Genomic DNA, 22,644 nt, shown 5'->3' with positions numbered 1-22,644 from the left:
GCAGAAGCAAACACAACGGGGGAGGAAAAGGTTAACCAGAGGGGCTGCACACAGTGGAGGAGACGAAGAGGAAAGAGGGAGGCAGAACAGAAGGCCCCTCGCGGCCTCCCCGAGCACCCTCCGTGGCTCAGACGTCTGCTCGGAAGGCACGAGGGCGGGAGGCACGAGACCCACCTCGGCTTGTCCACTGGGTTTGGCTCTACAGGAACCGCCGCTACTGAGCGGCGGGGCTCCCGGGTCGCACTCCGAGCTGAGCTTCCCCCCACAGAACCGCGGCTCTCCTCCCGCCACCTAAGCTACCCGCCCCAAGGGCGCCGGCCTCCACAGCCTCCGCGCCGCCTTCCCCGCTGCGGACTGCCCTGATCCCCACGCCACGGAGAAGCGTCAGCAAGCACTGCCCAGCCCAGGTCCCTGTCCTTGAGCGGCGCCATCCTGACGGGAGAAGGTGCAGGGCACTGACCCCCTCCTGCGGGTCCCACAGGGCGGCCTTCCTCTTCCGCCTGCCTGACACTCCCCGGCCAAGGCGTGAGGAGCCATCCCACTCCACGCAGCTCAACATCCCGGAGACAAAGACTCCAGGCGCTCAGAGCCCCAGGCTTTAGAGCCAGGCACGTGCCCCTGGGCCCTCACAGAGCGTGCTGACCCCGGCCCAGCCTCATCGCTGAGCGGAGGGTCTTGCAGCAGGAAGACAGGCCGCAGGCCAGCGCGAGCGGCGTACAGGGGCCCTGGGCCCAGGCGGTCACAGTGGTTGGTTGTGTCGGGAGAGGCGTGGCGAGCTCGCGGGAGCGTGTGACTCGGAAGCTGGGAGAGGAGCCGCAGGGAGCCCCGCCCCGTCAGAGGCGCGTGCCCGCCCGCCGACGCCCTCCAGCCGCCCCACCGCAAAGGCAACTCGCCCCCCTGCCAAGCCGTCCTCGACCAAGGGGGGATTCACAGTGTCCGGTGGCGGGGGTGAGCTGCCGCCGGGAGGGGAGGCCGGGGCGGGGGTGGGGCCTCGGCCTCAGCGGTGGAAGGAGAGCGGAGAAGAGCAGGGAGGCGGCGGAAGGCACGTGAGAGTGGCGGAGGCGGGGCGGGTGCTTAGAAGATAGTGGTCTCGTACTTGGTGCTGAGGCTCCGCTTGGAGTCCGGCTTGGGGTCCACGACCCAGGAGACGCTGGCGTGGGACTGGGCGTCGGCGTCCGTGTCGGGTGGCTCCAGCTGCCGAGGAGGAGGGGGCAGGGTCAGTGGGGCCGCCCTGGCCTCCGTGTCCCCGGGGTGCCCTGTTCTCCGCCAGAGCGCCGGCTCCCCGGGTGAGGAGCAGGAGCGGCACCTCGCGGGAGCGTCCCAGGAGGCGGTCTCTGGGGGGCGTGGAACGGCTGGGGTCCCTGGGCCTGCCCGAGCGTCGGGCCCTTGGTCCAGGGCGGTTCCTGGCGCAGGAAGCGAGGAGGGGGTTTGGAAAACCCAAACTGTGGGCCAGAGAGCTCCCCCGGGCAAGACCACAGCGGGTACCCCTGACCTCTGGAGACAGGAGGACACACAGCAGAGAGACAGGCACAGCACAGAGGGGCGGTGCGGGGGCAGCTCGGGAAAGACGGGCACGCGGGGCCGGGGGCGCCAGAGGCTCCAGGAGCTCACGGTCCCGCGGGGAGACGGACACACACAGCAGGTGTAGAGACCTTGGCTCCAGGACTAACAGACGGCAGCGGGAGGTAAGAAGGACGGTGGGTGGGGCGGGTGTGACACTGACAACAGCGACTATCGGGGGACGGCGGCACCTGGGGCGCGGAGCAAAGCAGACAGACAAGGGCGGGGTTACGGCCGCGGCCCGCGGCGCCTGGAGCCGGAGGAGACCCTCCACGCGCCCCTCCCGGGGCCCGGGGCCCACTTACCGCTGACTTCCTCACGCCCACCCGGGGCTTCGGCACCGGCTTGGAAGATCTGGTCTCAATCACCTCAGTGGCAGAGGCCCCCATCGGCCTGGCCTTCTGGGCCTGCAGGGCCAGCTGGTAGGCCACCTCGAAGGCCTGGCCCAGCGTCAGGATGATCTCGTAGGTCAGGTTCTGGGAGGAGGCAGGGCACAGGGTGAGGAGGGAGGGGGCAGCACCTCCCTGACGCCCCCCAGCCTCGGACCCCACACAGGCTGGCAGCAGCGCACAGGTGCAGGGAACGGTTGCCCTGGAAGCCAAGTGTGTCCCAAGGAGCAGTCTGAACAAAGCGTACATTTTGTTTCCTCGTGTGTGATTTCACTCGAGATGAGCCCTGGGGGTCCCTGTGGCTTCAGGGCGTGGTGCCCAGAAACGACAGGGAAGGTGAGCTGTAGAACAGGGACAGACATCTGGGGGGATCTCTTCAGAACAAGCCCTGAAATAGTTCCACTCTGTCCACCTGTGCAGGTGAGGACCAAGGAGGGGAGTTTCTAGCTCACAAGCCAGTGAGTGTCAAAGTCTAGAGGCTGTGGCCGGGCCCAGAGCACCGACAGAGGTCCCGGGCGGGGCCCTGAAGACCCGGGGGCAGCAGGGAGCTGGCACAGGCCCCATCCCGGCCGCCACCGGGGTCACGTGTCCACTCCCCGGGGGCAGTGCGCGAACACCTCCCGTCAGCCCAGCAGCGCCACGGCGCAGCCCAAGCTGGACTCTGGGGGAAGGAGACTCATTGTCCCCAACAGGGAGGCGGGGGGCTTTTCAGGAAGACAGCCCCGCAGGAGAGTCAGCCAATAGCCAGGGGCGGTGCAACCCTGGCCCGTGAATACACAGGTGGCCAGAACCCTGGTAGAGCCGCTGTGCTCCTCTGTGCGTCAGTCTCAGAGCCGCTTAGAGGTCAGCGCTGGGCGTTCACGCCTGAATAGACGTGGCTCAGCGCCCGCCAGGGACCAGCACACAATGCCCGGGCCACGGGGCCTCCACCTACCACGTCCACGGTGCTGAAGACGTGGCAGTAGTGGTGGCTGGTCTGCAGGTCCTTAGTGATGTAGGCAAAGGTACACAGGTCCTCCGGGTCCTGGGCCGCGCAGGAAATGTTCCGGATCTCGTGCTCCGCGATGATGTTCTGTGGGGAAAGCGGCTCTGGAGTTCTCGGGCTCCCTGAGGGCACCCTGTCACCAGCACCACCTTTTTGTCCCAGCCCTGGGCGTCGGCCAAACGCCACTTCCTCGTCTGCTCTCTGGGGGGGAGGGGGTTGAGGGTGGCGCCTAATCTCGTCTGCTTTAGGTTGGGGGTCTCCACCCCTGACCACAGCAGCTGAGGGAGTAAAATGTTCACATCCAGCCCCCTCTGCCCTCTAGGGCCCAAGCGCGGGGCCTGGGGGTGTGCTGGCCTCACTAAGCGCATCACAGTGTTAAAGGCCTGTGAGCTGCTAAGTGGCCAGTGGAGCCCACGCTGAGGAAGAGAAGCTGTCCCATGGGACCCAGGCAAGGGGGTGCATGAGAGGCAGACACGGGGCCGGGGGGACGGAGGTGGTACAGGCGGGGACGCTCTGAGGAAGGCGCCCAGCTGGCAGGGGGTGAGGGACAGGGAGGGGGGACACACCTTGTTGGAGGCGTCGATGAACTTGACCCCTTTGTACGTGATGGACAGGATGATGGTGGGGATCTTCTTCATGTGCTCCGTGGATTTCTACAGCAAATGGGAGGCCCATCACTGCCGCTCCTCAGGGCAGGACCCCACAGCTGCAGCTGGTGCCACCACCTGCTGCCTGCTATCCCAGCCACCCCCAATACACCACCGCCCACGACAGCCTACCCGCATCTTGGCACAGGCGTCCTGTGTGGATTCTGTCCCTCGCAGATCTTTGATCAACATGGAGCCCAGATACTGTGGGGCGAGCAGTGGGCACGTTCACGTGTCCCGTGTCTCCACGCTGGGACCGCCCAACCTGGGCCCTCTCCCGTGACTCCCCTCCCCGCAATGCCGGGACGGCTGAAGAGCTGAAATAGCCTGGGGGCCCTGGGCTGGAGGTAGGGGTTACTCACATTGGCTTCGTAACCGCAGGACTCAAAGATGAGTTTCTCCGGCTGGTGTTGCCAGCTCTGCACAGGGGCGTAGGGGGCAGCCAGGCTGGGGGGCCGGAGGGTCAGCTTGGCCTCTCGGTGCTCCTCCTGCAGAACACGTGGGGCCCAGGTCAGCCTGCTGCTCGAGGGGCTCCCGAGTGACCTGCCTGGCTCTGGCCCGCCAGCCACCTCCGGGAGTTCCAGGGCAGAGGCAGACCAGCCCTTCAGATGGGCTGGGGCAGAGGCGAGGCCTGTCCAGGCTGAGAACAGGTGGGAAAGCCGGGACCTCAGCCACCCATCTGTGAGCAGCTCCGGGTGGAAGGCGCTGTGGTGTTGGAGACGATCTGATCCTGGGGTAGTGGGGGGGCGGGGATGTCTCCGTGGCCACGGATGTGCTTTTATAGGGGTCCTTGTGACAGGAGTCAGGGTGCGGGGGGTGTGGGAGGCCACTGCGGGCTAGAGGATGGGGTCCTCAGCTAGGGCATGGGTAGAAGGCACGGGGACGAGGGGAAGGTCAGGACTCCCAGCAGTATGCAAAGTCTTGATACAGAGTCACCACGACTGCCAGACAACATGCTTTTTGAATCTTATGAAATTTACAGTTGTGCTGTGCAAAGATGCGGGGACTCCCCAGAGGCCAGAACCGAGAAGCGTGAGTCACAAGAGGAGAAGCCGGTCAAAGACGCGGAGCGAAGGCTCGCCCTGTGGGGGACAAGGGCCAGGCCACAGCTGGCAGGCGGGATGAAGCCTGCGGCCTGCGCCAGGCAGGGGGAGCCCTGTCTTGCCGGGAGGGGTGCAGGGACCCGTCTGGACCCCCCGCCCACCTGGGTTTTGAAGCGCTCCGCCCGAGAGGGCACCGCGGGCTCGTGCAGGCTGTCGTGCGGCCTCCTGGCCGCGTCCCCAGGAGGCAGCAGCAGGTCAGCCGACCGCCCAGCGCAGGAGTCGTTCTGGCTCAGCGGGGACGACGTCTGTGAGAACAGGTCCTGGCACTGCGGCGGGGAGAGCACTGAGTCGGTGGGCCGCCCGGCCGGGCCTCAGACTGCCGGGTCTCAGGCTGCGGTACCGGGGTCCAGCCCCGGGGGGGATCGGTGAGAAAGGGCAGGAGCTGGGCGTCAGCGCCCAGCACGGTCACAGAGGCCAGACTCTCCAGCCAGAAAGCCCTGACTGGGCCCTGCAGGCGGGCAGCCGGTCTGAGCACAGCCTGCAGCCCGGAGCGCTCAGCGGGGAGGGGTGGTTGTAGGGCTGGGCAGTGCGCTCCACCTTCTCAGAGAAAACCGTCTACCACAGCTGACCGCAGGTCCTGGGGATATGTGACTCGATCTAAGGGTCTCTCCTAGAAACACCCTGTGCTCCCGACGGGCACCCTTGTCTCCTCGGTTTCCATGTCTGAATGTCAGCGGAGTGTCTGCTCTCGGAACCAGCCTGGGCCCTGGCTTCCTCGCGTGTGAAAGGGTGAAACCGTGCCCACTTTGAGGCTGAGGCTCTAGCCCAGGGCCCACCCACTGCCCACCAGCAGCCTCACCGGTCTGGGGAGAGTCATCCTGAACCACAGGCTCACAGTCTAACCTGCTTTTCAGTCAGAAATTACCCGCGTTGAGCAACAAAACATCTGTGAGGTTTTAAAAATCACAGGGATTTCCTTCAGAAGCTGAGGAAGGCCCAGTCCTGCCACGTTCCAGGCTTTGTCTCCGGCTCCTGTCAGACTGCCCGAGGGGACTCCAGTCCCCAGACAGCTGAACGTGACATTCAGACGCGGGCCTAGCTAGCTTGGGATTTGTTTATTTGTTTTCCTACCTTTCCTAACACTTGACCCCAACACTAGGAGGAGAGGGATCAGCTGCTCCTTTCCTACAGAGGTGCCACTGTCTCTGAGAAATTCCTAAACAATTCTTTCCAATTCCTGACAACCCAAGGCACACACGCCTCCCTCTCCACCCTCCCCACTCACTCTCAGCTGGGAGAACCGTGGGGGCTTCTGGGGCGGCTCCTCGTAGGGTCTGTCCGCCAGGGAGGCGATGATGCGCTTGCGATGGCCGAGCAGGTGCACCTTCAGGACCTGGGTGGGGGGCGGGGAGCGGTCAGGGACGACTGGGCCCCCAGCGCCCTCCCAGGGGCAGCCGGGGACACTCATGGCTCAGGACTGACCAGCCGAGCCTGAGCAGAACTGCACTCACGTTGACCAGCTCCAGCTCCCAGAGGTTCTTCACCGTGTCTATGGAGCTGTAGCCACTCGACAGGAAGGAATGGACGTAGTCCTGGAGCCCCAGCGAGTCCAGCCAGGAGGGCACTGACGGGGGGCTGTTCCCGTCGCAGCCCAGCGCCTTCACCTGTGCAGCGAGGACAGGAGGCAGGGCTGCCAAGGGCCGCAGGGCCGCGGGAGACCAGCCTGGAGGCTGGGGCAGGAGTGGGATGGTGTCTGAGGACCAGCAGGGGCCTGGCCCTCGGCTCACACAGCCGTCCCTGCCTCAGCCCCGGCCTCTGGCCTCACCTGGGACCAGCCGGCACCCCAGGTCTGCCGGATCAGGGCCCAGCTGAGGCAGGAAGTCAGTGAGAGAGGCAGGTGCCCTGTCGGGTGAGGCCAGGTCGGGAGGAGGGTCTGTGAGGCCCCCTCTATGCCCGACATGGTCGTGGACCTGGTGGGACAAGGAGATGGTGTGTGTCCGTGGGGCGGGCGCTGGCCTCCCTGCTGGGACTCTGCGTCCTCATACCTGGGCAGTGAAGGGACCAGGGGACTCTGCACCAGCAGAGCTGAGGAGAGGCTCAGGCCTACCGCCCACAGCTCCCCAGGCAAAGACCGCTTCCTGTGCTGCCCCACACCCTGGGCCTCGGGGGGAGGGCCTGGCCTCCAGGTGATGGGCCACGCTTGCGGGCACCAGGCTCCATGCCAGGCGACCTGTTCCTGAGGCTGGACTAGGCGTGCACTGTCCCTGGGGCTCTGCTGGCCTCGGAACGTGGCAAAGCGGTGAACAGGACACTGTGCTCCCCAGGGGCTCCCAGGATGGGGCAGACCCCCCTTGGTGGCTCCCAAGCCCGCCCTGCCCCTCGCCGAGGCCGAGGCACTGCGGGTGGCACCTTGGGCAGGGACCGGGCGGCCTGGAGCAGCTTCCGCCTGTGCTGCGCATCACTGATGCCGATTTCCCGCAGGTCCTGATCTTCCATCACGTTAGGCCCCTGAGAGCAGAAAGGAGAAAGTGAGGGCCTCCTGTGTGAGGCCAGCCTGTTATGGCCCCTTGCCAAGTTCTTCACCACCAGCACCACAAGGGCGTGAGCCCCAGGGCACCCTGCGAGGCCAGGCTGGGCTGCACGGAGCCTCGGACAGCAGGAAGACAAACCTGCCCGGCTGCCCACCTGTCCTGAGCGGCTCCAGGGCGCTGAGCCAGGCCAGAGCAGGCAGCGCACAGGCCCTCACCTACCTGAGCCCATCTGCGGGGGGCAGATCTGACAACCCCCCAAGGCAAAGTGAAAGTCACTCAGTCGTGTCCAACTCTTTGCAACCCCACGGACCCAGGTCTCCCGCACTGCAGGCGGATTCTTTACCGGCTGAGCCCCAAGGGAAGCCCCACCAAGGTGAAGAACAGGATTAATTTCCAGATTCCTTACAGACACGATTTTGTGATGTTAGGTTAAAACAGCCACCCTGGGTGGGTGGCAGGGGCAGGCACCCAAGGAGGAGAGGAGTCTAAAGCGGAGACCTGCGTGGGGGAGGAGGGGGAGTTCAGCGGAGGGCGACACGGAGGGTGGCTGGTGTCTGCCGCGTCCTTGCTGTGTGACAGGGACCGGGAACTTTCACGCGCACTTGCCCACTTCGGGCTCACAACCCTGTGTTAGGTTCTGTTTGCATCCTCATTTTACAGAGAAGGAAACTGAGGCACACAGAGGTCAGAAACACATCCGAAGTCACACATCTTGTGGTGGAGCTAGGATCTGAGATGATCTGACTGCACTCACCACTCCTAACCCCTATCATGCTGTCTTTAATTACTCACAGTGGTGCCACAAGATAGGGTTTCTTTCAGATTATGATACACAAAAAGTCATGGGTTCTGCCTGTCTCGCAGCTACAGAGCCCCAGCCCCCAAGAGCAGTGGTGCCCACTTTCCTGGGTATCCCTCCAGACCCCAGCTGGGCACCTACATACATGTACACTTTATTCCTGCATAAATAACGATTCTTGTACACACTGTTCAGTACCTTATTCTTAACTACTGAGTATATATAGGAGGTCACTCTGCATCAGTGTATGGAGGACTGTCCTTTCTTTTAAAGCTGCATAATCATCCAGGTCATGGATGATTATAAATTTATTAAACTGTGAATATTATAAATGTTTACACTAGTTCCGTGTTAAAGGATGACTGCTTCCAATTTCTGCTTTTACGAGTGGTGCTGCACAAATCCCCCTCTATGTGCATAACCACCCTCTCTGGTGGTTATCAAGAAGAGAGATTGCTGCCAAACAGTTCTCGAGAAAGAAGAACAAACCTGGAGGTATCACTCCCTGTCTTCAGACCATACCACAAAGTTGCAGTAATCAAAAGAGTATGGCACTGGCACAAAAACAGATGCATAGATTGATGGAACAGCGCCCAGAAATAAACCCACACTTACATGGTCATGTAATCTATGGCAAAGGAGGCAAGAATATACAGTGGGGAATAGACAGCCTCTTCAAAAATGGTCCAGAAAACTGGACAGCTACCTGCAAAATAATCAAAACTGTTGTTCCACTTTCTCATACCATATACAAAAATAAAATTAAAATGGGTTAAAGACTCAAATGTAAGACCTAAAACCATAAAACTCCCAGAACATAGGGAATACACTCTTTGACATCAGACTTAGCCATATTTTTTAGATCTGTCTTCTCAAAGGAAACGAAAGCAAAAATAAACAAATTGGACTATATCAAACTGAAAAACTTTCAGACAGTGAAAGAAACTATCAACAAAATGAAAGGGCAATCTACTGAATGGGAGAAGATATTTGCAAACAAAGTATCAGATAAAGGTTGTTAATATCCAAAATATACAAAGAACTCATATAATCAATATTTAAAAAACCACATAACCTGATTGGAAATTTTTCTGTTCAGATCCTCTACTCATTTTTTAAAGACATACAGATGACTGAGAGACACATGAAAAGATGCTCAACATCACTAATTGTTAGGAAAATGTAAATTAAAACCACAATGAGATATCACTTTACACCTGTCAGAATGGCTATTATCAAAAAGACAACAAATAAGTATTGGCAAGGATGTGGACAAAAGGGAAATCTCATGCACTGCTGGTGAGACTGTAAATCGGTACATTGACAGATGAATAGTGTGGTGTACATGCACACAAAGGAATACTACTCAGCCAAAAAAAAAAAAAGAATGGGACTTCCCTGGTGGTTCAGTGGTTAAAAGAATTTGCCTGCACAAATGCAGGGCACACAGGTTTGATTCCTGGTCTGGGAAGATGCCACACGCCACAGGGCAACTAAGCCTGTGAGCCACAACTACCAAGCCTGTGCTCTGGGGGCCTTGAACCACAACTACGGCAGCCCGAGTGCCCCACATGGAGAGAGCAGCCCCCTTTCCACAACTGGGGAAAGCCTGTGCACCACAACCACCAACCAGCACAGCCAAAATAAATGAAACCATACTTTCAAAAAAGAATGATGTCTTGGCATTTGTGACAGTGTGGATGGGGTCCAGAGTGCATTATGCTGAAACAGACAAATATGGTATGATCTCACTTATATGTGGAATCTAAAAAATGAACAAGCAAACCAAAATGGAGAGAGACTCATAAAGCGAACAAACAGGTGGTGGCCAGAGGGGAATCAGGTAAGGTGGAAGGGAACAGGTAAAGGGGATTAAGAGGTACAGACCTCCAGTTACAAAATAAATAAGCCATGGGGATATAATGTACAGCCTAAGGAATATGGTCAATAATATTGTAATAACTTTGCATGGTGACAGACGGTTACTAGACTTACTGTGATCATTTCATAATGTATCAGATGTCAAATCATTAGGTAGTACACCTGAAACTAATATAATATCACATGTCAACTATATTTCGATTTTAAATTTTCAAAAAAGGGTAAAAAAGAAATTTCTCGGGCAAGGGTATGTGTGTTTAGAAGGCTGACAGACATCTGTACTCTCGTGAGTGCAGCTGTTTAGAAATGGCTTCTCACCGCATGTCTTAAGATCAGCCCACTCGTAGGTAAGCTCAAGCATCTTTTCACACTTTATCTGTCAAGTACATACACAGCACTTACTGCCCCCCCCCCCCCAATGTGTGACATGCTTTGCACTTGCTAAATTACTGAATAATGGGGACTACTGTTACCCCATTTAACAGCTCAGGAAGCTGAGGCCCAGACAGCACCGTGACCTGTGGGGCAGAGTTCAGCCCAATGTTCGTGTCCATGCAGCTCTGGGCTGGCGCTGGGAGCAGCCATAGCTGCTGCTTCAGGAATTACTTTATCCTGCACTTGATCTGCAGGATTTTTTACACAGTGAGGAAATTAACCCTTTAGCTACGAAGAGTTGGGCGCATGTCTTTCCTGTTTGTCATTGTCTCTGAACTGTTATGCTGGCTTTGTTCAAGCAGAACCTATCTGCTTGCACTGGAACACACCCACTTTTCTCATGGAGCTTCTCTAAAGTTCCATCAGGCTTAGAAAATCCTTTCCGGGATTTTTAAAACAATTCTTCCACAATTTTTTCCCTGTAACTTCACAGTTTCATTTTTTACAATCTAATCTTTGAAGTGAAGTGAAGTCGTTCTGTCCTGTCCAACTCTTTGCGACCCCATGGACTATAGCCCACCAGGCTCCTCTGTCCATGGGATTCTCCAGGCAAGAATACTGGAGTGGGTTGCCATTTCCTTCTCTAGATCCAATCTTTAATCTACCTCAAATTTATTTTGACATAAGATTTAAGGGTCCACTTGATTTTTTTTTCCAGGCAGCAGGCTGTCTATTTCTTGAATGAGTTATCTTTTCCCCACCAATGTGAAATGACTTCTGATGTGTTCTAAATTCCTATGTTTCCAGGATTTTTTCCGGACTTTTTATTCTATTGAGGTGGATATTATTTATGCTCGCTTTAGAGAGAGGAGTTAGTAACCCGGGCCAGCTCATGCAGACCATTATCTGGTGGCTTCACCTATGTGCCCGCTGCTGTGGGAGCCTCCCGAGAGCCCGTGCCTGGTGACAGAAATCTGGCCTCACAGACAACAGGCTGGGAGCAAGGCAGATCTGAAGCCGACTACTCTGCTCAGGCTGCAGGGCACACCCCTCTGCCGGGACCCTAGAGATCCCTGGGCCTGCACACAGTCCCCTGCGCCCTGGCACCACTCCAGGCCTGACCAGCTCCCAAGTCACCCCTGAATCCAAGAGTCACCACGCCGAGTTCCTGTCGTCACTCTGGGCCCAAGTCTAGGGTGTGCTGACGGGGGAAAAGCAGAGGGGGGAGGCTTTCTGCTTGACGATGAGGACCCCTCCGCAAGGACCTGACAATGAACCTCCAACAGGGCAGCACAGCAGCAATGTTCTGAAAACCCACTGTAACCCCAGCATTTCCTCAGAAGCCTTCACAAGCTTTTAGGGTACCACTAATACTGAACTGAAGCCTGACCACCAGGAAACCAGATCCAACTGGAGACAAGGCCTTCATGAACCAGACCTCCAGGCAAGAGAATGGGGGCGTATGCAGCTTTGAGGAGAAGGAGGCAGATGGAAACAAAACCCAAACAAAGGACGTGACAGAAAATCAGAGCAAACAGCTGCCGGAGCACGCCCTGGGCACAGCGCAGGGCCCTGAGTTCCTGAACCTGCCACGTCTACATCTGTGGGATTAGTTTGTGTGGGGGCTATCAGGCCCCCAAATCCTCGAAGACAGGAAACATTCTGGAAGTTACTCCACCCTCCTGGCTGAGGAAGAAACCTTTTCACAAGGAGGTTTATGGGGAAAAGGGACCTCCTACTTGGTTTACCTCCTGCCACACTCATGCTGATCAAGAGCTGACACATGCCAGTCCGCGTTCAAGTTCCCAGTGAGCGAACAGTTAGGGAGCCAACCGAGCAGAACAGCTCATTGGCCTGAGCCTGTCAGTGAACAGAGATCCCCTGAGATTTTAATCAAGTTTCCAAGTCTAAGTGACATCTGAAGCAGAACTGCTGAGGCTTGGCTGGGTTGGGTTCCACCCCTAAGGGAGAGGGGACAGGCGGGAGCAATGTCCCGGTGCTTCCTCCTGGAGAGGCGCGTGCGTGCAGCCTGCCGGCTCGTGGAAAGGCACACCTGGGCTCTGCCCCCCTCGCCCCACCACAGCCAGCGTCAGCCCTGGCAGGCCTTGACCTCTGCTCCACAAAGGCCTGTGAGCTCTGACGGGAGAGGGTCCGCTGGGCAGAGCTGACCTAGACTGGCTTCCTCGGGAGGGGTTTCGTCCCTCAGCAGTGGTTCCAGAGTCTCCACTTGGCCCGCCCCCTCCAGCCTAATTTCCATATTCTGTATGACCGCTCTCTTCTCAGATAATCATTCAGCCATTTACCCTGCCAGGAATCATAAAAAACAAACAAACAAAACAAAGGCTGAAACCTCCTCTCCTGGGGGAGAAAGAATGAGACTGAGCTACTGTCCCCCAGTCTTTCCTGGGCCTCGACGAACAGGGACGGTGGGAAAAGCTGCTCCAGAAGGGTAAGTGTGCTGGGGTGAGGGGTGGGGGGCTCGCCTTGATGCACACAGAATGCAGCTGAAGACCTTAGGAGCAGAATTTCTCAAATTAGGGGAGGGGAGAGCCAGCTGAGTGTGCTGAGCGGCTGACAGTCACCACACCCCTGGCTGTACTGATCTGTGGGGCCAGCCTGAGTTGCTAAGAAGGTTCCTCAACACCTGAGCAGCTAGGTCAGCAACCACATCACTGGGGACCGCGGCCTCCTCCAGAGCCACTGGCCGCCAAGGGGGCAGCTCAGCGCTTCTCCAGGCCCTGGCTGGTTCAATGTGATACTTACGCTCTCTCTGCCTCCCAGGGTTTTGGGGATTTCCACTGGGCCCTGCTTCAATATCTCCCTCATATTAAAGGAGAAAAAAATTTTTTTCTAAATAGAAAAGTTATATAAGTCTATTTTTGAAAATTCTGAAAATAAAAAAGTATAAAGAAAAATGTAAAAGCCACTTATAAATCCATTACCTCTGGTGGGGGTGGGGGACTAAGCTTACCATCTGGGTGAAGTCTTTTCAGTGACAATATTTTGGCAAAATTGGGACGGTGGTCTATATATTATTTACTTAACCTGCTTTTTCACACGCTGACAGGCCTGTGCACACTTAGCCGTCTGTCACGGACTCCCACAACAACTGCGTGCTCTCCAGTGTGTGTGCATCCCATAATTTCACCCGCCACTGGGCATCTCGGCTCCTCCTCTGCACACAGTCTTCTGCAGTCCCCAGAACGTGTTACTGGCCACAGCAACAGAGCTGTTGGGGGCACAGTCATCTGGGCGCAGGTCACTGAGCATGGAGCAGGACAGGACCCTGGTCTGAGCCAGGACCACCTTCCCAGGCTGAGTGACCACAGGCACGCGGTGGTGGGTGGGCTAGGAGGGACAGGGAGCAGTGCACACGTCCTTCCCAGACCACAGCCCCAGACCCAGGGAGCGTGGGGAGGACCACTGGAGAAGGAAGAGGCAGCGGAGAGGGGCAGGGCTCTGCTGCTCGCCTCTGTGGCCTGTAAGTCTGAATAATGATGGAAAATAGAAGCCATGCTCCCTGAAGCATCATGCGTCCACTTGTTCAGGGGTCGAGGGCGTCCTGTGCTCTCCCTACTGAGCAAGGCAGCTGTGGTATAAACGAGTAAGACCTGGGTTCTGGGCTCCCCTGGTGGTCCAGGTATCTGGGAACCCACTGTGCAATGCAGGGACACCAGTCCGAACCCTGGTCCAGGGATGAAGATCTCACACGCCGCGGACCAACTAAACCTGTGTGCCACAGCTACTGAGCCCACGCTCCAGGGCCCCCGCCACAGCTACTGCGGCCCACGCGCCACAACAAGAGAAGCCACTGCAACGAGAGGCCCACACGCCGAAATTCGAGAGGAGCACCCCCCTCACGCACGAAGCAACAAGACCCAGTGCAGCCAAAGAAGAACTGGGTTCAAATCCCTTACAAAGTCAGAACTTTACAGGCAGGAACAAAGCCACCCGCCCGTGCAGGTTAAGTAACGAATCCCCGGCGCTGAGCGCTGACCTGCCGGCTGGAATCAGCACTCCACAGCTCTTCCTATGTGCGCCTCTTCACCGCGGCCCGGCCTCACCGGTCCCTGCCTCCCTGTGGCGTGCTCACAGGACGTCCCAGACTGATGCGTTCCCCAGTTCACGGTGCCCTACAGAAAGCTCGCCATCCTCGGCAACAGCAGCAGCTCAGCCTGACCCCCACCCCACCCTGCCCAGCCCTGTCCTCAGCTGGAGAGACAGAACGCCAAGCTGACTGGGAGCAACTAGCTCTACGATGAGGATGAAGTGCAAATGCTACCAGCTCCTAGATCTGCAAGCCAGAGGCCATCTCCCCCAGTCAGTCTCTGGGGGGGGGGGGGGGGGGCGGGGGCCACTGTCAGAGATGGCTCTCCTCCCCGGTGGAGGGAAGCCACTCCCCTGATGGTCCCTGTTCTCCCAGAAAGGCCCCCAGGGTCCCCCTTCTCTCTGTACCAGGCACAGTATCCTCCCGCCCATCTGCTGCCCACTGCCCCTGAATGTCTTCCTTTCTGAGGCCTTATCTGAGGTCAAAATACCACAGTCATGTCAAGTCACCAGTGCAGGCCCAGGTCAGTGAGAGTCAAGGGGCCTGGATCCAAGACCACCCAAAGCAGGCTTCACCTCGCGTGTCTGAGGACAAAGCTGATCTCTGCTTCTGCCACCTTCCCACCTCACGTTCTCACACTCGGCCACGGCCAGTCTCAGTGGCTGCTCTGGGTGACCACAGCCAAGGCTGTGCTGTCTTCAGAGCTTACGTGCAGAAGGAAGCAGTCAAATGAGATCCCGTGGGGACAGGGATGGGTCAGGGGTACAGAGAAACCTGCCTGAAATCATACAGGGGACCTGGAGGAAACCCAGGTCTCCTGACTCCCAGCTGCTTCTCAGGGCAGGTAATTAGGCCCCATGTTTCCTCCTAAGCTTTTCCCCATCCGGTTTCCTCAAATGTGACCTCAGCCAGCTGCCCAAGGCCCTGGCGCTTCCCTGAGGGTGGAGGTCCAGAGGGCTCTGGTGGGCCTCAAGCCAGTGCCCGGAGGTTCCCAGGGCCTGAGCCCCACCAGCTCCTCTCCCAGCCTTTTGTAGAATGGCCCCCGATACAGAGTGTGGACAGAACGATCTGCCTGGCCCAGATGGGCGCCTTGAAGCTGGCCAAGCCCACTGGCTTTACCTCTGGGGAATGTGCTGACCTGTGGTCCAGTCACAGCATCTGACTGGGAGAGGGGGGTGCAGGGGACCAGAGCGGGAGGCGAGGGTGCCGCTCTGGGCCCAGGAGACTTGGCTTCTAGTCACAGGTCAGCTGCTGCCTGAGGAGCAGCCTTGAGCAAGTGACACTCCTGGGGTCCTGGGTGCTGTCCACGGAGCCTGGGAGTCGAGACGGGCCTGAGGGACACCTGACTGACGTGCGCACGGACACACGGGCCCTACTGCTCGGCCCGCAGCACTCCTGCACACGCACCCTGCGAGGTCGACCAACTGGACACAGAGACGTGCTGAGACGCCAGGCTCAGCCCCCAGCGGCCACTCACCCCGAGACCCCGGGCCCGGAAGCTACAGCACAGGATGTGTTCACCACTCCAATTCCATCCTAACTGCAGTTAGTTAAATTAACAGACATGAACACAGCTCTCAAACTCCACTATGAAGGCGATGGGAGCAGGCCAGTGCTGCACGGGGGCACACGGAGCTGGATGTTAAGGAACTCCAGTCGCTGGCCCTCTGGGTAACTCTGGGGGGAGCAAGAGAGTGCAAGCGCTGGGAAGGGCCCAAAGGGAGCCTGGCTCTGGTCTCAAGTTCATGGGCTCCGCAGACAAGGAAGCAGCAACCTCTGGGACACCGACGCTAAGTTCTTCAGTGACCACAGAACTGAGTTAGCCCAGGAGGCAAGATCCGCACTTGTCTAAGAATATTCCTTCTGAAAGAGTAAGCTCCAGGAGTTGGTGATGGACAGGGAGGCCTGGTGTGCTGCAGTCCATGGAGTCGCAAAGAGTCGGACACGATTGAGCGACTGAACTGAACTGATTCCTTTCAAAGCCTTAGCTCCACACCTCCCCAACGACCCAGGTGAGGAAACTCTCCCTCTAGGGCCCTGCTATACACGGGGGCACAGAAACGCTCCTGCCCCAGAGCCATCAGCTCCCCAAGCGCTCTGCGGAGACGAGCCAGGCTGGTGGAGAGACGTCGAGGCGGGCAGGCAGCCTGACCGCAGGGCAGGGAGAGGCAAAAGGAGGGACGTCAGAGCGGGGGGATGAGGAGATGCGGGGGGAGCCTGGGCGGGAACCCAAGGGCACAGCCTGGCTTCCGGGGTGAAGAGTGAGGCCGATCTGGGGGCTTGAGGGCCTGGGAACCTGGCTGGGAAGCTTCACAGAAGCCAGTGCAGAAGGAGCCCCTTGCCAAGCTCGTGCCCTGAGCGCTCACAGGGCCTGGTCCTCTTCACCCACCACCTCTCCCCTACACGTGGGGCCAGCTGGCACATAAATAAAAGGAAAACACGGGCAGAGGGGAGAAATAAACTGACGGGCGGCACACAAGGCCTCCCCAGTGCTGCCCTGGAGAGGCACAGGCCTGCCGCTCAGCCCTCCTCTGCGCCTTCCAGCCCAGCCTGAGCTGCTGCTGGACTCCTTCCTGTTTTCTGCTTGTCCAAACTCCAGCCTCGATCACCTGCCACATGCCCGCTCCCCACCCCACCAGGCTGCCCAGTGGGGACCTTGAGTCCCTGGTGCCCTGCCTGGCAAAGGCATAACCACAGGATCCCACCCCCTACATCCAGGGCTCCGAAATTGTAGGGGCTCCCCAGAGCATGGCTTTTGGGGTCCTTCTCCATCAGGCCCAGCCCTCCTCGCTGCCCTCTCTGGGCCCTGCCGCCTCTGCCCTCGAGCTGGCCTCGAGCTGACCACAGACAGTGGGGGCCTCTCCCTGGAGTCCTTCCAGCTCCTGCAGCCTCTACAAAAACCCCCAGGATGGCACTGGGAATGCAGGGGTTCAAAGTCAGACAGCTCTGGGCGAGTGTCCCGGCTCTGCCACTTCCTGGCAGTTCCTCCACCCTCTGGGCCCAGGGCCCTGTTTGTGACTTGACGGGCACCCGCCTCAGGGCTGGGCGCCAGCTTGGTGCCCGGGAGGCGGTGAACCCTGGGTGAGCGAGGCGCCTCCTTCGAGCCCAGCACTTAGCACTCGCCGCTGTTACCAGTGCCCTGTGCGCGTTCTCCCAGCTAGACAGTCACATTCCTTAAGATGCCTACACTATCTGCTTAGCTGATGTCAGACCCATTCCTTGTAGGAAATGCAGAAAATCTATTTCACTCTCAGAAAACAAAGCCATAATCCCCCTGAGATAACGAACCGTGGAATACATTTTTGGCTTACTCCCTGCACTTCAAAATGTTTCCTATTTTGAAAATTAAGAATACGTTGCACACAGATTTTTGTGTCTCAGTTTCTTCACTCAACACTCCAAGGTGAATGCTTTTCCGCAAGAGACAGTCTTGAGAGCCTTTCTAAACGTCCACCCAGCCCCAGCATGAGAAGCACTGCTGCTGACTCCACGACACTCCAGTGAGCGGAGGTCAGGCCGAGTCCCAGATGCCAGACCTGCACCAGCGCGCTTGAGCTACACACTCGCCAACCACCAATTACCTTCTTTCCGTGCTGATTAAATGCATTTCCTCCCTTCTCCTGAAAAAGCGCATTTCCTGTGGACAAGATTTGTGGTGAAACAAATGGAACTGGCTTCGATGCACGAGCCAGCACGGTGGGCAGGCAGGCAGATATGTGAGCCAGACTTCCCGCCCTGGCTCCAGGGTCGGGGTCAGCCCCATCACCCTGGGGGCACCTGGCAGCCCCGGCTGCCCTGCCCCTGCCCCCTGCAGGCAAGAGAGTGTGAATCAAGTTCCAATTGCAGCGCTCACTCATCCGGCCCAGGTCTCACATCACAGGAGGAAGAGCCAAGGGAAAGAGGGTGTTGGGCTCAGACAAGACAGGACCCAGGAGGCTGTGACAGAGATCTTCCATTTTCTCACGGCCTAAGTGTGCTCTGCGTGGCCCCCGAAAGTAAACCTGGAACCAGGGACAGAAGCCACAAGGAAACAGATTTGGCTCAATATAAAGAATGGTCTAAACCAGCCTGAGCGATGCAGAGCGTGAAGGGACTGTACCTTTGCAAGGGGGTGGGCCCGTCACTGGGAAAAGGGCAGAGCTCATCTGGAAGGACCTCGGGCACAGAGGGGAGGATGAGACCACGTGGGGTTAAGGTCCCTTCTACCCTGAGAGGGAGCAGTGACTCTCGCAAACGCCCTAGACTCCTCCCACAGCTCAGAGGACCCCGTCACAGGGAGATTCCATAGCAGCCCTTGGTCTCAGATGTTCCTAATACATCTAGAGCCTGGCTGGCTTCCTGGGAGCCACTTGTACATCTTGTAGAAGAGTCTCCCGGGCATTTCAGCACGAAGGGAGACATTTACAACCTACTGAAAACCAAACCACATAGGGATAATGCCACCAGCTAACGCGGTGTAAGTTACACCATATGCAAGGAGGAAATGTTTCTAAACAAGACACTCCCTGCTTATGTGTCTTCTTCCTCTCTTTTCTGGTAACTAAAACTTAATTAGCCTTGCGGCCCATCTGGCAACTTACATGCAATTACCCAGGATACTGCGCACGGCCACTCAGGCCACTGAGGGCCTGAGAAGTGACACGGTAGACTACGGTGCAATCAGCCTTCCTGCCTGCCAGCTGCCCCTCTGGAGCTGAGAGGACAGAGGGGAACGGCTTGCACCCAGGGTAGCAGGAGGGGCCAGGAAGGCCCTGGAAGAACTGAGCTGCGCGCCTCCCTCAATGAGCCCCTTCCCAAACAGAACAGATGTGTTCCAACAGAAGCCCCACATCGTGCGTGGATGTCTGGCCCAGGGCCACACTTCTTCCCCAGGTGCCCGCCCAGCTACTTTCTGGTCGGAGCACAAGGAGGGGCAGAGAAGCAGTTTTGTTTGTTTTTTTTTAAGAGAAGCAGTTTTAAAGGAGTCTTTATACTCACGGAATGGGAACCTTAACCTTTCCAGACCAGCAAGAGGAGGGGTGAAAAGTCAGGAGCTCAGCCTCTAAGATCCCCCGGCACAGGGAGGGGACGCCCACGGCAACCTTCCCTCTCTGACGGCCAGTCTGAGGAAGGGCCGTGCTCAGAGACGGAAGGCCCCTCACTGGCCGGCCCCAAGGGCCCAGTGCCCGCCCTTACTGGCTGAACGCCCACCTCTGTTTTGGGTTTACTGGCCTTCCCCAAGGAACATGGTAAGTCAGGCATTAGGTTGTAAGAACCATAAATATACTCAGTTCAACTTAAAAAAAAAAAAAAAAACTATTTTAAAACTTAGTATCTTTAAAAGCTGAAAAATAACTGGCCTCAAGGCGGCTCAGGAAGGGTGGTTTGCAGCAGGCTTCCCTGTCTGCCCTGGGACAGAGGCAGCCTGCTGAGATGAGCTGCCCCAGTCAGGGTCCCCTACAGTGCCTCAGGCAGCTCCCTGGGTGGCCCACTACTTGGGAGGTGCCCAATGCCACCCCATCAGTGAGAACCCTAAAGAGACCCACGCTGGACAGGAAAGGGCAGGGGGAGCGCTGGGTCCACTGACCATCACCCTCAATCACGGCGGCCGAGGGGGCTGGGTGGTCAGGGATCCGCTTCAGGGAGCGGAGGCACCTCAGTGTCCACTCAGGACTGCACCCTGGAAATCGTGAGAGGCGGGACAGGTCCACCAGGAAGCAAGGAACCTTAAACCAGCTCCCAACACAGCGCGGGCAAGAAGGCGACTTCAAGCATATAAAAGGCACCTCTCCCACGCCCCTCAGCCACCAGTAAGAAGCAGGCTGCGTGCATGGAAGTGAGGCAGGACCCTCGGGCCGGAGTGGCAGGCTCATGTCCTACCCCCAGTTCCCAGAGATGTGAGCGCACAGCTCAGGGCTGCTGGGAGGGTCAGTGAGCGCCTCCCCGCACCCAAAGCGCTAACAGGACGCATCAGCTCTGCCCCCACCACTGCGCTCGACGCCCGCCCTGGGACAGCCAGGACTGCCAAGGACCTGAGCCAAAGCCCCCGCCCGACCCGCCTGTGAGCACATCTGGGGAGGGCTTCCAGAGGAGGGTCGGGCATGGGCAGGCCGCCCACAGCTGCTTCTTGGACCTGCACAGGGAGCCCTGGGTCTGGACCCAGGGTCCTGATGGGCCCCTGCTCCACAGAGAGGACACTTAGGTTTTTCTTTCTTTCTGAGCTGTTGTGCTTTGCAAGAAGAGTGCAAAGTTAGACCTCAGTAAAGCAGCCGATCCTTCCCACCCCTGCTCAGTCTCTCCTCTGGGCCACCCGTGAGGTCACCGGCCGGTTACCAGGCCTTCCTGCTGGAAACCTGCAGACTTCAGTGACCACAGGCTTGACGGTAAAGTTTTGGGGAACAAAGGGAGCTTCTGGCGTCTGGCTGGGATCTGAGAGGGAGACAGGACTGGACCAAGGGATGTGTTAGGGACCCTACTCCGGGGCGAACTTGCAGAGTTCTCCCAGCAGGGTGTGCCCAGGGCAGTGCTGAGAATGTGGGGCCACGCTGGCCACCGTCGGGTCTCAGCCGTGCGGCCCCTCTTCCCTGGGGTGCGGGAGCGGCCCCCCGCCGGGGCTGGGCACTCACCAGGAAGCGGACATCGTCAAAGCCGTTGAGAAGCAGCCTGCTTTCATACTGCTGCAGCCCCACGGCCTCCAGCCACTCCCCGACGCTCTGTTCCAACGGCCGCGCACCTGACGAGAGAGGAATCGGCAGACGCTTGAACAGGGAGAAACCATCGAGGCGGTAGCAGCGGCACTCGGAGGCAGACAGACGACACTGCCACACCATCGTCATCACCACGAAGCAGCCACACTCGGGACCGGAGGCAGGCGAGCGCGCAAGGGCACCGGGCGGCTGCCGCCCACTCCCGCGCCCCTCGGGGGCCGGCTGCCCGGGGGCGGCGCGGCACCCGCACGGCCACAGCCCAGGGGCCAGGGGAGCCGAGCCCCCAGGCTCTCCGGGTCGGCGCTCGTCCGCCTGCACGCAGGAATTTCACAAAGTCTGTCCCCACGGGCCCCAGAAGGGGCAGGGGACGGGGGACGAGGGACCAGTCCCACGACCTTGCAGCCCAGGCCGGTCAGGGGCGAGCGCGCCTCTTCATGCAGCGGAGGGACACAGGCACAGTGACGGATCCGCGCCCGGCCCCGGGCAGCCAGCGCATGCAGCCCAAGCAGCAGGACCCCGGCCCGCGGAGAAAGGAGACTTTTACTTGTCTTCCCCCAGCAGTCCCGGAACAAGCAAACCATGGCCACCAGCCTTTCGTGCGCAGAGGCTCAAGGCGGCACGGGCCAGGCAGGTGCATGGGCCAGGGCTGGGGGCCGGGACCCCACTACACTCCGGCCGGCGAGCGGGGCGTCTCCCGGGCCAGGTCGCTGTCCGCGGGCCAGCCTTCCCGGGCGGGGCTGGGCGGCGGGGGCTGGGCGTTCATCTTCCTCTTCCGACGGTGGCTGTTCCCGTGACTAGCCTGCTCCGGTGGAAAGCAGGCAGGCAGATCCAGCTCTCAGCTAAAGACAAAACCCAGCCCAACACAACAGAGAAAGGCAGCCATCCTCTGTCATCTGTGTGGCTCGAGTCTATTTCCCGTTCGGCGCTGCTCTCTCTCTGGCCGAGTGATAAAGACGGCAGCTGTCTTCCCAGCGTCTCCGGGGCTTGCCCCCCTCCTCTGAGGATGAACATGAAAGGGAGGACCTCATTTGCTCTGCTCCTTGGGTAGGACCGGGAGCCTGCGAGTGCAGGAAGAAGTTCAGCCCTTCCTGGAAGACCGTGGATGCTCTGAGCTGATCACCTTAATCCCATCTACTACTCCAGTTCTCATGGGCAAGAAGAGATGAAAGAAGGAAAAAGGAGAACCAACTACAAAAACGTCACCTCCGGAGAAGCCTTGGCGCGGTGAAAGTCATTCTGGTGTTCCCAGCACTTTCTGCCCCTGCAGGCAGGCCAAGTGGCTTGGTTTAGGTAGGAGACCCTGGTGACCCACTGTCCCAGGCTCCCCTTCCTCTGTCCTCTGCAAAACAGATGGTGGTCAGGGCCCTGGCGGCCAGCCTCCCAATGCACACAGTAGCGGCTCTGCGGGATGCCGAGTCTGGGGGCAGCCTGGGACGCCCCTGCCCCGGAGCGGGGCCATCTGCTCCAGGAACCTCAGCAGCGGGCTTCCGTGTGCCTGTGAAATCAAGTGTCCCCCGGCCGCTGATGCATTCCTGCTCACAATCCCCTGGGCAGGCAGCCGCAGTCCCGCCTGCTGCCGGTGGCTGTGAGGCGTCCAGAGCCGCAGCAGAATGCTTTGTCTGAAGGCTCCTGGGCTCCACGCTGCCTGCTGCTGGCTCCACAGTCCTTGCTCACTCTCTTAATGTCTGGCCCTCCCCCTC

The 22,644-nt window shown here is 58.8% G+C and overlaps 1 protein-coding gene across 8 annotated transcripts in view; it reads right to left on the bottom strand.

Annotated features, from left to right (window-relative positions):
- The window catches only part of ANKS1A (ankyrin repeat and sterile alpha motif domain containing 1A), a 166,563-nt gene that overhangs the window by 2,413 nt on the left and 141,506 nt on the right, over positions 1–22,644 (bottom strand). For 3 of the 8 annotated variants that reach the window (XM_061146496.1, XM_061146498.1, XM_061146502.1), the window contains 12 exons: positions 20,864–20,970; positions 7,034–7,132; positions 6,136–6,288; positions 5,910–6,017; positions 4,786–4,950; positions 3,944–4,069; positions 3,714–3,785; positions 3,501–3,587; positions 2,884–3,021; positions 1,866–2,036; positions 1,653–1,751; positions 1,097–1,194 (listed from right to left, as the gene is read on the bottom strand). In XM_061146496.1, coding sequence (XP_061002479.1) covers positions 1,097–1,194; positions 1,653–1,751; positions 1,866–2,036; positions 2,884–3,021; positions 3,501–3,587; positions 3,714–3,785; positions 3,944–4,069; positions 4,786–4,950; positions 5,910–6,017; positions 6,136–6,288; positions 7,034–7,132; positions 20,864–20,970 — 1,423 coding nt within the window. Of the gene's footprint in view, positions 1–3; positions 1,195–1,652; positions 1,752–1,865; positions 2,037–2,883; positions 3,022–3,500; positions 3,588–3,713; positions 3,786–3,943; positions 4,070–4,785; positions 4,951–5,909; positions 6,018–6,135; positions 6,289–7,033; positions 7,133–20,863; positions 20,971–22,644 lie in introns of those variants that run through there. The other 5 variants (XM_061146495.1, XM_061146497.1, XM_061146499.1 and 2 more) reach the window with 3 other exon arrangements.

This window comes from Dama dama, chromosome 7, assembly GCF_033118175.1.
Source record: "Dama dama isolate Ldn47 chromosome 7, ASM3311817v1, whole genome shotgun sequence".
Lineage (NCBI taxonomy): Eukaryota > Metazoa > Chordata > Mammalia > Artiodactyla > Cervidae > Dama > Dama dama.
The sequence above is the reverse complement of the archived record's forward strand: the minus strand, read 5'-3'. Positions and strand labels throughout refer to the sequence as shown.